This window comes from Aulostomus chinensis, chromosome 5, assembly GCF_037954235.1.
Source record: "Aulostomus chinensis isolate RoL2024-O1b breed Wild chromosome 5, RoL_Achi_v1.0, whole genome shotgun sequence".
Classification (NCBI taxonomy): domain Eukaryota; kingdom Metazoa; phylum Chordata; class Actinopteri; order Syngnathiformes; family Aulostomidae; genus Aulostomus; species Aulostomus chinensis.
In genome coordinates, this window is record NC_141324.1 from 22,343,009 (window position 1) to 22,356,531 (window position 13,523).

The 13,523-nt window shown below is 42.7% G+C and overlaps 1 protein-coding gene and 1 long non-coding RNA gene across 3 annotated transcripts; both read left to right on the forward strand.

Annotated features, from left to right (window-relative positions):
* Positions 1 to 3,257: 3,257 nt before the first annotated feature.
* LOC147261733 (uncharacterized) lies at positions 3,258 to 8,165 on the forward strand. Of its 2 annotated transcripts, none has more exons than XR_015115844.1 (3): positions 3,258 to 3,414; positions 6,796 to 6,882; positions 7,751 to 8,165. It is a non-coding gene; the product is annotated as an uncharacterized LOC147261733 (long non-coding RNA). The 2 variants fall into 2 exon arrangements; XR_015115843.1 differs by lacking the exon at positions 3,258 to 3,414 and adding an exon at positions 5,958 to 6,152.
* Positions 8,166 to 8,813: 648 nt separating this feature from the next.
* Positions 8,814 to 12,486, forward strand: mrpl37 (mitochondrial ribosomal protein L37). The gene is made up of 8 exons (XM_086205008.1): positions 8,814 to 9,324; positions 9,763 to 9,946; positions 10,439 to 10,554; positions 10,710 to 10,898; positions 11,173 to 11,327; positions 11,545 to 11,670; positions 11,888 to 11,962; positions 12,198 to 12,486. Exons 1-8 carry the CDS (start codon positions 8,940 to 8,942, stop codon positions 12,273 to 12,275), a joined length of 1,308 nt encoding a protein of 435 aa, XP_086061134.1. The 5' UTR covers positions 8,814 to 8,939; the 3' UTR covers positions 12,276 to 12,486.
* The last annotated feature ends 1,037 nt before the right edge of the window (positions 12,487 to 13,523 follow it).

Consider the following 13,523-nt stretch of genomic DNA (forward strand, 5'->3'; position numbering starts at 1 on the left):
GTTAATAGCCCCTTGTAGGGGCCAGAGTTGGTGATGGAGGGGAGGCAAATAATGTCCTGCTCTGTCACCACACATAGCTAACCTTATGTGGTCTATATGAATATGGGAAGCTAAGCTAGCTTAAGGACCAGACACGCCAGTCCACCATGACCAGCTGTCATGGACCCAACTCAAGTGCAGAATCTGAAGAAATAACTTTAGAGGCCTCCCCCTCTGTTTACATCTGATATTTAGACAGAAGGACCCAAATATAGAGAATTAAAATGTTAAGTTGTTGCTTTTATTGCCATATGTTTTTCGGTTTTAGAGTGTGTATGAGGTGGTGTTCCTGTCAAAGCTGGACCTCTACACTTGTCAACAAAGAGGCTCTGTGTTGAGGCTCCAACAGAACACCGGGATAAGCTTAGGGAGCCAGGAATGTTGTGCGCTGAGGTTTCTATGCACCACCTGAAAGACAGACAGGAAAAAACAGATTTTTAATAATTTCACAAAGTCCTGAATTTTTTAAGTTAGCCAACAACCATACTTGAGTTTCTGTGGAAGTCTGACTTCAAGTGTAAAGGTCATATACAAATGAAAAGACTAGTAGGCAAGGTAGCGACTGCTAGAGAGATGCACAGATTTGACATCATCCAATCACAACCTTTCCTCTCGCTTAGAGCTGCCCACAGTGACTCAGTGACAGACTCAGTGGCCTTGATTTGTGATCTCCTGGCCCCAAACTCGGGCACCATGGCAAAATATAACATTCTTCCTGTTAAAAAACTTAAGAGGCAGATGACCCCCACTGAAAAGATATAGATGTGGTGCTTTGAATCTCTATGGTAGACTACGTTGTACACCTTCCTCAGGTTGTTCCATCAACATGAGAAAAGATAAATAAACAACAGATCAAAAAAGACAGACACAGTTGCAGCACATTGACCAGTTCACCCTGAGTGAGTGTATTTACAGACAGTGGCCATAAAACTGCTCTTGAAGAGAATGATGACACAGTGAATCTGACCTTAAACCTTAGGTTGTGTCCTCGCTTCCTCATTTTATCCAACTATTTGTGACATTGTTTTTCTCTTTCTAAAACAAGACCTAATAATTGAATGTTAAGGTTTTTATTGTTCTATTTGTGTGTTACCATTTCCTGACGTTACTTTAGGTTGTCAAAATCTATAGATCCCTGAATATAATTTCCAAAATCACTTGATACAATCTGCCACTCCTGGGTGGGGCTGAATGACCACTGGCTCCACATCACTACCCTACATATACTACTTACATATTGCTAAAAATAATTTAGAAAGATACTTCTTGAACTAAACATAAGGAAAAACTAGATAATAATACATAGTTCCAACTGTTTGGTGCCTTTTCCAACACAGCCTGTGTAGGTATCCTCCTGGCTTTCTTTCCTCTCACCCACCCTCTCTCTAGTTCACCTGCAGTACTGTAGTCCCCCGTGCCAGGCCTCTGTGTACAAATGAGTAAACTCAGCTTTTTATGGTTTGTCGTGTGCAGAGCGTTGCACCACCTCTACACCATTTCTTGATATGAAGGTCGACAGAAAACACAGAATGGGATTCATAACATACATAAGAGCATAATTATTTTCTGCCCTCTCCATTTGAATTTCTCTCTCCATGAGTGTACTGTATGTGCAGGTGATGTAACAAGTGAGGTGGGCAGCTATGCACTGCAAATGTTATCTCCTTTTCCCATAGCTTGTGATATAGTTAACTCCTGAAGTAATTCTTTGTGGTGAAAAACAAACTAGACTTCTTGGTTTGATACTCTAAATTGACCGTAGGTGTGGCTGTGAGTGTGAATGGTTGTCTGTCTCTATGTGTCGGCCCTGCGATGGACTGGTGACCCGTCCAGGGTGAACCCGCCTCTCGCCTGAAGGCTGCTGGAATAGGCTCCAGCCCCCCCCTCCCGCGACCCTTAACAGGATAAGCGGTAGAAAATGGATGGATGGATGGACTTCTTGGTTTGACACACTCGTGCACCTGCTTTGCAGCAGTTTTGCTCTTTCACAGTCTTCCTTTTGTGTGTCTGATTCCTCTGTAACGTCAGGAGTTGTATCCCAACAGTATCCTTTGCTAGACTTGCCATATCAGTGACACAGTACTATTGTGTCGCACTAACCATGAAAGCCATTGCACTGCTCTCCATTTTTTTTTTTTGCAATAGACACCTTCTTAAAATAATTTTTTGACTTTTTTATTGAATAAATCAACTCCTTATGATGTTTGGTCTTCAGTTTTTTGTGTTTTCTGAAAAACGTGAAAAAATGACTTAAGACAATTATTTCAACAAGGCGACGATATGGAGATAAAATGTCTACTACAATATAGGGGTGACCATGACTTGTGTCCACAGGTCATAGTGAATGTCAATTCCAGCACTGTTTTTACTTAACAGTAGTCTAAATAAAAGGAGTTGTTCTTCAGGGTTTCTATGTAGAGAAGGAAGCAACAGCAGAATAAGTGATGCAGGTGTTCCTGCAGAATGAGAGATGAAGGAAGGATCGGAGTAGGAGACTTCAGGTCTCAAAAACATGAAGCTTAACATGTACAGTTGGATCCATGCAAATTACATAACTGTCAACTACATTCATGGAATAATAAGCAGAGCTGTACTTGGAGTGCAAACAAATGACAGTGGCACAACATAAGTTTAGGCTATTTAGAATGTTCATCTCGTTCTGCAGGCAAAGATGTGCAGAGAAAGCGAGGAAAAGAGAGAGACTGAGAGCCCACCATAGTCCTGTTATACCTGTTAAACCGACACATACGGTTTGGGGGGCGAGGCATGTGCGCACCACCAAAATCCTGGAGGAAACACTTACACATAACTAAAGACTGTATGTTGACTCCTACAAACTCATCTCATGAACGCCAGTTTGCGCCACTTAGATTGTAGACAGCGTCAGCTTCGTTTCACATCTTACCAAGGATTCATTTGTGTCTAAATTTGTACGAGAAAGCTTGAGGTGACGAGTTGAATGACCAAATGAACTCATTTTGCTAACGAAGCTAAGGTTAGCAGATACGAGTGTAGCACATTTCAACATAAGAGGAGCAGTTGCTGTTCAAGCGGACTAGTAAAGTTATACATCTGCAATCACCACCTAACGTTTGCCAGGAGTCTATTTCAGGAACAAATGTCATGATATCCTGCTTCTGCACATTAAACTACCAATCGAGCTCTGTAACACAGGAAGTTGGTTTTAGGCCACAGTAGTTTGTGTGACAGTATTTGGCCTCAATTGTTAGCTTCATTGAAACAATTTTGACGTTAACTTGCGAGTTCACAAGCGAAAATACTGTTGCAGAGTTAGCGAAGAAAACTTCGAAAAATATAACGGCAGTCTTCTTGGAGTGGTGAAATAAGACAGCAAGCTAACCAAGTCTGAGCCAGGTACCCTCTCACTAGAGGCTAGCGTTAACTAGCATCTGTGCCCGTCGCCAGAGGTACACTGGTCGAAGCTAACGTAACAGCTAACTAGCCAATGCTGGCTAACGCTGAATTTCTACCCATAGCCATTCATAAACATAGCAAACGTTAGCTTATTAAACACAACTAATTCGTGCAAAGTTAAAAAGAGCTTACGTACCTAAACGGGTTTTCTTCCTGTCGTTAATTTTCTAGCTAAAGCTACTGTGTTCTCATTTTCTTCGTCTCGTTTTCCTGCTCATCTCTTATTCTGTGGATGTTTAGCTAACCAGCTGAAAAGCCTCGCCAGTGAACATAACGCAGTCTGCGTAGATGTAGACGAGTACGCCTCACGAATCAGAAGAGCGGGCGTAAATGGCTTTGAAGAATGTCGGCCGCGTCTTGCGCGAGTGAGAGGGGGTGTCACGCAACACAGTTGGATTGAGCTGAAAAGTTGGTTTTACTTTGACCAGCACTTGCCGACTTGAACTTTGTATCCGATTTGTATTTGGACAGAGTGGCGATGTCGGTTCTGGAAGACGCGACATTTGTATTTTCACATTTGGTGTAATAATCAGGCAACGAGGTCAGTGAGCCACAGATATCAGGAGGAAAAAAACAGGAACCTTCACCTCAGCGAGTGAATAACATGCTCATTTGGATAAAATGAGGTTAAGTTGTTTCCACCTGAGGGTGAACCAAGCATTGTTAATTTATGCAAAATGGGTCACTGCAAGTGCAGATGTTCCCTCATGCTAAGGTGCCTCAAAACACCAGAGCCAAAGTTCACATTTGGCTTCCTGTCTTTTTATCTGATGAATTGAGTCTCGACCTCAAATGTCAGAAACCCTGAATTTACATCTTCTCCAGTTTGACACGGCACTTTTAGCATGCATTAAACAGTCTTTTAATCACTTTGGGGATAGGCAGCGAAGTGAAGTGGCACAATTCCAACAAACCCTAGAAGTGCTGACTGGTAACTGACATGTGACCACTGCTAGTTGGCCATACACAGTACGTTATTATTATTTTGAGCAAGTATGTTTGCAGTTTGGTGTCACGTAGCTTCTTGTAAACCTTATCATTTATTACTTTATTGTTACTGATGAGATATGGTGTCGTAGTGGAGAACGGTTTAGGTAACAATGTTAACATGCGAATCTTACAGAAGAAGTCAAAGATTAAGTACAGTAAAGGAGCTCTAAGTAAAAAAAATAAAATAAACAAAGAAACACCACATTGCTGATATGCTTGGCAGCGAATATTGTGTATTTTAAGGGAAATTAGTCTTAAGAATCTTTGAATATGGAATAAGGCCTTTATTGGTGTTCTACTTCTTATGACCTACAATTTAATGCTCACTGTTATGCTTAGTTCTGTTTAAAAAAAAAAGAAAAAAAGATTTTGATGACCTCCCTGTTAAAACAAACAGTAACACCAGCAATGAAGTTCATGCTTTACACCACTTTTTTCAGTTCCTCAGCATACTTGATTTCTTTATCCCACGTCGATATCAGTGGGGTGGTGAGTGTGTTATCATTAGCAGCTCAGGTTATCAGAGCGAGTACAAAAATGCAACGATGAACATCCTGTCTGGCACCCAGGTCAGCAGCATCAGTTATCCAGACAATCTGTCTGTGCTACTATGCTCATGTAGTTGTGAGCTATATTGAAACTGAACACCTCTGGGGTCAGGCAGATGACAGCTGCACAAGAGTCAGACATGTTGTCGATCCTGATGAGTTTGCTGTCCTGGACTCTGACTGAAGGTGAGATTTTTAGTCATTGTGAGCGAAGATTGATAGGTGTTGGTGTAAAGATACAGAGGAAAACAGCAATGGTGATAAATTCACTGTGTCATATATTTGTTTATGCTTTTGTTTTTGTCGTTTCCAGTATTATGATTTATACAGCACAAAAACGACAAGTTTTAAAACTTCACTTTTAATGCTTCATAAGTTGCTAAAACTATGCATATCACTTTAAAATTGTTGAACTCCTACTTTTTTATTTTATACATATACACATATATAAAGGGCTGTTTCTTGAATTGCTCAACCTGGCAACATTCTAACCCGAGAAGGCAGCTCTAATCCGTTTTGAGTGCGCAGTAAAAATCTACACTGTGGTTGGAATATGTTTAATTGAGCAACTGGATCATTTTATATCCGCCCTCTTTCACTGAATCCTCTCTAGGTGTGTGCAGTGACACTTACGTGACTTCTTACGTAGATAATATGGAGCCTTTAGCTGGAGAGGCCTTCAAACTGAGCTGTGAGTTCAACTGTTTGGGACCACAACATGTTGCACAGCTGTGGAGGGACACACAACATATGGTAGTGCATCTATAATTTATTATGAATGGAGTTCTGCAGTCCTCCTATATGTGTAATGAACTGGAACTGATCATGTCCTAATGCAGTACCCCGATGACATCACTGTTGTGGGTGCAACCGTGTGCTGGTCATTCTTGAAACCCTGTCTGGTGGTTGCTTGGTCCGATGTGTAAAATTCCTGTTAATAAGGTCAGCTAACATTGGTTGTGCCAGCAGTAACTGTTGTCTCCCAGGGTCGTGTGTGCATGGTCAATGTCAGCTCTATCCAGCCCAATGTGACCCTGGTTTTGCATATCAGCCCTGCTACGCCAGCAGACGCTGGTTATTACTCTTGCATGACTAACCCACCGGATACGATCAGCCCCCAAGTCTACATTGGGGTTGCAGGTAAGACACAGAGAAACTAGAGAGGATTATTGTCGTAGGATTTGTCTCTTGTGGCTTGTCATCATAACGTTCCAAATTGGCCGCTCCTGCCCTGCTCAGCGAAACAGGCCCTGTTCTGACCTGCTGTACTCATAATTTTCAAAAGGCACATTTCAGCAATGTCACAGCGGCCTTTTTAAACAAAGACATTGCAAGAAAGGAAAAAAACGTGGAAATAAATTTGCAGGAGTACCAAACTGCTCGATGAGCAGGTATAATAATATGAATTACCACGAGTTTTGTTGAGGGCACCGTTTGACCCTTGTTTTAGAGGAAGCCTGAAATGAGGCTGTCTGCACCAGTTATTACGGTTTAGGCCTTCGTCTTTGAAGGATGCTGGCACTGCATTGGAATACAGTATATTTTAGCGTGTAACTCGAAGCAGATCTGTGTCTCATGCTGCCCTCAAATGGGACTTGTGAACTTGTGCGTGTGACATGGGATGTCGTATACATGACTTGTGTACTTGGAGCTTTCAGCCAATTTCCGCTACGAGAAGGCAGCATATGAACAGCCTCTGATCACAGCAAGCCGCCAGCACGGACTGATGTAGACTTGAAGTAGAATAAGCATACGGCTACTTGTCTTCTGTTGCTTCCTTTAGTCGGCACCGAGCCTCCTACCACTGGTTTCAGTTCAAGACCCAGCGTCCAACGATGTGACAGAAACCAACAGCACACAAGTAGAGCAGGTGAATGGAACAGAATTGTCTTCAATGTTCAGGTACATCTGAGAATTAAAAAAACAACAACTGCAGTTTAAAACTGGTGGAACTATAGGCCTACTCATAAAGTTTCTTATTGCTGTGTTGTTTGATGATCTGGTCAAATCACGGTCTCAACTCAAGAAACCAATCACAGATTTGAGGCTAAGTTTGACATCAAACACCGGCCTCTCTGCAAAGTTTGATTTCTCAGGAAAATGAGATGAGGTTAATGCAGTTATATTTTAAGAAAACAGCATTAAAAACTGCAAGTACAGCTGTTCTTGCCTTCTGTATGTACCCATGAATTACCTTTTTTTAATCCTTTAATGTTCTTTTAATGTAGATTTTATTTTAAAAGTGGTATTTCCTCATTAGTATTGAGCAGTGATACAGTTACATAAATAGTCCAATGATTCAGGGGAGTACAGTTATCACTTTGAAATATATCAGAAGCAGAAGATAAACGGAGCGCTGCTTCTGACTATCCCATACACAGAACCCCCCTACTATAATAATGAAAACACCTGCAGTAACAACACAAATAATCCTTCATTTCAAATGACTACGAATTCTACTTTCCATTTGGGTTCAGGACAGCAAAAGATACAGACTTCTAAACATGTCATCTAAAATGTAGCAGCATTTAGTTCAGTGATTCTCAACCTCTTTGGGTCATGACCCCCTCAGGTGAGAACCACTGACCTTCCACACTGCACTGCATATGAATGACATTTTCCTTTTATATTTGGCAAATAATTAATCGTGTTTTTCCCCTACTCCTCCATCACCACCTCCCCCCTTGTCTGTGTTCTGAGGGGTTTTCTAGAATTTAAATCTGAATCTGTTTATGCAGGTCTGCAGGGTCAGATATGGTACTGGATGCTCCTGGGAAAAACTGCAGTCCTCCTCCTCACTTTGGCTTCCCTGGCTGTGAAATACAACAGCGGACGAGAGAAGCGAAGAATCTAGATCTCGCCCCTACGAGGCTTTGTTCTTGGCATTCACAGTATTATTCTGCATTTTAATGGTTGTAAACTTTCAACTTTACGAATTCAAAGGTTACATGTCAGACAGGCAGCTTTAGGATTCATCCGCTATGGATGCTACAAATTAGAGTTGATGTTCTTGCTTCCCTTGGTTTGTTTTAGTGTTCATTACATATTTAGATGTGTTTCACGTCACATAAATATCACATTTATAATGAAATGTCATCATATTTTACTTCCTGGTATTTTTACTCAGGTGGATTAAAGTTTTTAGAGATGTTAATAGGCATACGTGAAATTTAAGTGCAGTGTTGTAGGGCCTTCTTAAAAGTATATTATTGACAGCCAGAGGTAAATATGCAATATAGTATAAAGAAATAGAAGAAATATGATAAAAGAAGTTGGGTTCAGTTTAAGAATCTGCAGATGAATGAGCAGCGATGCTGAGCCTTTTCTGTTCCACAAATAAGATAAGTTGAAATAAAGTCACAGGGAGAAGCTGGCAGTAGGAAAATTAACCAGAAAACACTCTCCTGATTTGTATGTCCTGATTTCAATTCTCAATAGTCTAAGATGTTTAACTCCGGCATCCAAGATAATCTGTGTCAGAGATGTCCATGTACATTCCCCGATACATTCAACAAGGTATCTCAGTTGCAATTACAGTACAGGTAAAAAAAAAAAAAATCTTAAAAGTTAGAAATATCTGTAGATCAAGAACAGAATAATTATATTGTAATAGAATTCGGTCAGTACGGTTCCAGTTTAACACTCAGAATAATAGAGGAATGGCCTGTGGGACTCATGAGGCTCATGAACCGGGCGGGTAGGCTGGCAGCAGAGGAGCCATGATGAACGGATGAAGAGGTGTGTTTGAATCCCTCCGGAGCAGTAGGTGGCGCTAATGATCATACTGTGCTGGACGCCGTATGCGTTTATTAGAATCAAAGAAGAAGAGGATTATCGACATGTCTGCGCCCTGTATGCTTCTTCGTTGTGACTGGCAATGATTCAGGTCAGATACATATTTAAACGTGAAAACTAGCTCAGAGGAAGATGTTTCCAGAAACGTCTCGGTGCTTGAAGGCGGCGGCTCCGGTCTTTTCTCAAACCGGTTTCTCAATGTGTCTGAGACGGTTGCAGCCACATGGAGGAGGAAGCTCCCTGCAGGCCCGGAGACACTTAGCTGTTAGCGGCTGTCTGACAGCCAAGGTCTCCTCACCACGGAAGCCCAGGAGGAGAGTGGAGATCCCCGGGCTGGAGATGGTCACCTACTCGGACAGGATGCATTACATGCAGCAGTTGACTAAACCTGTTTTTCCGCGTTGGGAGCGGGACTACAAGGATCCGAGACATTACCAGTCTCCCCCGATGCAGGAGATGCCTCTTTACAAAGAGAAGCCATGTCATATGTTCACCCAGAGAACCAGCGCTCTGGAAGGTAACGTGCTGGACCATTATCTCATTCGCACAGTTGAAGTGATGCTTGTTGTTGTATATTCATCAGAACACCCCGCTGACATTTACTCGTGAGTCGTGAACAGTGAACATCCAACGATGAGCAATAGTTAAATAAAATATCTGAGTTTTGAGGTTAAGAGTTTGTTGTTTATTTAGATAAAATGTCAGTCCGAGATGAAGATGCAGTCAGGCTGTTCATATTGATAATAGCTGTGTTCAACGTGCAATGATCATTATTGATCACATTTGACCTCATAAGCCATCAGTTGGCCTGACCTGTGTAACCAGGACTGATACAAAGTCAGGTGTCTATCCGTGACGTGGTGTTATTTATGTCTGTCGTCATCATACGCAGTCGTGTGTCACTGTTGTGAGTTTTACTCCGGTCATGTCTTAAAGTCTTCACTGTCTCGCGCAGGTGTGCGTCAGGCTTTGTGGTTGACCAAAAGCAAGCTGATTCCTCGCCTGCCCCCCCAGCTCCTCTCCCTAGCAGAGCGTTGTAACTCTGAGTTCCCCAACCAGGATGAACGTGTTAAGAACACCATCGAACACGCCCGCTTCTGGGACACAACACAGGAGCGACCAGGAAAACTCAAGTACAGGTAGTGTGTGCTGCTATAGCATCGTCAGCTACATCAGATGAGACACCAGATGAACACGTATTTAAATGTCTTACACTATCTAATGCTAATTCACTATTTTGTGTGTAATTCACCAAAGCCGGACGTCAGACACGTTAGGTTGCTAACAGACGTATCAGTCGCTAGATATCTGCACCACAAGCAAATGATATACACGACTGAAATTGTCGTCGTGGTGAAACATCTTTCAGAAAGATTGCTGAGTATCCAGATCTGGATCACTCGGGACTGACTGAGTTTAGAGACGCATCTCTAGTAAAGTTTCAGTGAAAATCTCTCCACCTTTGTGTGTAATCCTGCTAACGGAACAGAAAGAGAACCAATGGGCAGCAGTGTTCCGTTGATGAACTAACATGTGACCTGTGTGTAATGTTTCCTTAACTGTTGGTAGACAGTGTCAGCAGATGCCTCTGTTTTTGATGGATCAGTGTTCTGGTTCTTATTTATTGACAGCAACACACTGCTCTCCAACCTGCTCCACCTGTGTGCCACTCTACAGTCCAGTCACCCGGCGCTGGGGAGGAGGATCTTTAATGAAAAGTATTCATTGGCTGCTTCATGGAAAAGAGGTAGCGCACCTATTGGATGACCTAATGCTTATTGAGGTTATCATTTCATTTATATTCCTGTGGATATTCCTCCTGATATCAATAATGGACATGGAAACATAGCTTGATCCAAGAATTCCTGCAAAATATGAACGCATTCCCTGTCTGTGTGCCAGGTGACGACCTGTTTCAGGTTAGAGGTCAAAATGGTTTACTGCTTAGTAGCATGGATCCACTTCCAGAGATTTCTGGGAAACAGGAAGTGTCAGAAACTGCCAATAACCCCCTGGAAACCTTTTATCCGGTCTCACCCACCATCTGCCTGCAGAAAGTCCACATATACAAGGAAGACGAGAACTGCACAGGTGAGGAGACGCCGTGAGTCTGTTTGTGTGCTGGCCAGGTTTCACGCTAACACATAGGTGTCAAACTGATCCAGTAAAGGGCCGTGTGGCTGCAGGTTTTCATTCCAACCAAGCAAAAACAACACTTGAATCTACTTAAATCAATCAAGCTGTGTCCACACAGCTCATTTGTTGGATCAGGTGTTGCTTTTGCTTGGTTGGAATGAAAACCTGCAGCCACACCGGCCCTTACTGGACCAGTTTGACACCCCTAACATCTCTGTCATGTGATCAGGATTCACAAGTGACTACCCTTACCGCCACCCCCACACACTCTTCTTCCTGGAGAAAGATGATGTTAAATGGACGCTCCGCCCAGACCAGTTCAGAGCCAAGATGATAATGTTTGCTTTTGGAAATGCTCTGGCATACGCACACACGCTAGATGCGGTAAGGATCGACAAGTTGATGCTCTGAATGCATGTTGATTTTTGTCATGTGGCGGCCCACACAGAGCTCGGCTCTGGTCTGATGTTTCTATGTCTTAAAAGGCAGTCTTTCTTCGCCGACTACTCGCTGATAGGGGAAATGTTGGGTCTCATGAAATTAAATTATCTCGTTCTCTCTCTCTCTCTCTTCTCTCTCCCTTCCGATGCACGTGTGTCAGAGCCCACGTGTGTTAGATCATCCTATAACCATACAGTCGGTGGGGACCAACGGTCGATTCTTCCAGTTCTTGGTTTTCCAGCTCAACACTACAGATCTGTCAGGAGACGACGGCATCAAGAACCAGGTGCTTCATCTTAGTTCACTGCACGTTGTCTTCATTTAGGAGAACCCCATTTCTTGCTCAGGGATGGAACACTCACTTGTGACCAGGATGTGTGATGAACTGTTGAGCTTCAGTTGGTGAAGCAGTAAAACTCAGTGAGCTGCCATCAGAAAATTCCTGCCATTTTTCTTCTGATTACCATGTTACTCATTATATATTCAAACTTAACTGTTGGCAGGTGTGGCTGGAAGAAGATCTTGAGCTCTATGATTATGCAAAGGTCCGACCACTCATCAAGAAGAAGCAAGTGAAGGTACAACAGTCACACCTGAGCTGAGTTTATTTTACCGCCATGTTCTCTCATCAAGATTCAACGCGCAAGCAAAATCTGAAGTCCAGACCAGGAGCCAGGACAGATGCCCTGGTCTGGTAGCCATTTCAGTACCGTGTGTGTGTGTGTGTGTGTGTGTGGTAGTCACAGGTGAGGAGCAGCAATGACAGTAAAGAGTATTCATGATTGTGATTGGCTGCTGTGTGTCTCCCTGCAGGTCCCAGCTGGTCTGGCAGGATATAAGCCAGAGACGTTCTCCAAGTTCCTCACCCTGTACCTGCACGGAGTGTTGTAGGACTTCACTGCTGTGTTTGTGGACAATCTGAGTGTAGTGTTTCAGGATCTGCACCAACATCTACATGTAACAAAAAAAACAACCCAAAACAAAACAGTTGAATAGTTAAATTACAGGATTTTTTTATTTTTATTTTTTTGGCTGCAGATTTGGGCGTGAGTCCCGCTCTGTTACCGTGACTGCTCACTCAATAAAAATATCTGTATCTGTACACCGGCGTCCTCTAATTTTGTATCTGTGGTGGTCGTTGCTATAATAATGAATACATAATTGATTTTCCCATTAAGTTTGTCAAGATTTCATCCCGAAGTCTGCTGCTTTTCGAACACACTAATGCTCCATCATGTGAGAGAAAGCTCTAACAGGACCCTGACAGAAACACCAGACCTGATTGAAATAAGGATTTATAAATGCAATAACTTTGTCTTTATGAGGGTTATTGCGAGAGTACTTGTGTGATATAGTCTCAGTTTTATTGTTAATATAACAAAATTTCCACACAGGCTGAATGCAAAATTAAACCAAAGAACTTCCTTCCTGCTTAGAAAAAAACCTCAGAAATCACAAATACATGGATGTGAATCGTAGCGACGTAAAATCTGGTCAACTGGACGTAAGTTTATCTTGAAGACGTTTCACCTCTCATCCGAGAGGCTTCTTCAGTTCTAGTGAAGAGTGTGGAAACTCCAGCTTATAAACCTATGTGGGAGTGGTCAGTGCTATTGTGGTGGAAACGACCCTCCCGAGGCTCACCTGGCCTCCACAAACGACAGTCGTTGTGCGGTGTCAGGGAGTTTCAGGGGTGGTCGTTGGGGAGTTTCACCGACCACTCAGATGCTAATGGGCTGTGCTGGCAGTAGCCGTTCCACATGGGTCTTTCAGCTGAGCTCTTTGGAGAAGCTTTGAAAGGACTTGGTTGTAAATAGGTGAAAGGAAATGTCGCAGTCCACCTCCTCTGTTCAAAGATGGTTTCTCTATCCTGACGTGGATGGCTTCTTTAACTCCTCTTTCAATGGATGTGTAACCAATTTTTTTTTTTTTTTACAAACTATATACATCCTCATTATCACAGCAGCCTAACAAAAAACAAACAAGCTGCATATTAACCCCCCCCCCTTCAAGAAAAACCCCCACATGAATACCGCCAGTGTTGAAGGGGGTCTACCTGTGAGGTTATTCCCTCTCTGTTTTCATTTTACAAAAAAGTGACGAGCGAATACCAGTGGAGGTGGTCCGCCTACGCCCTCT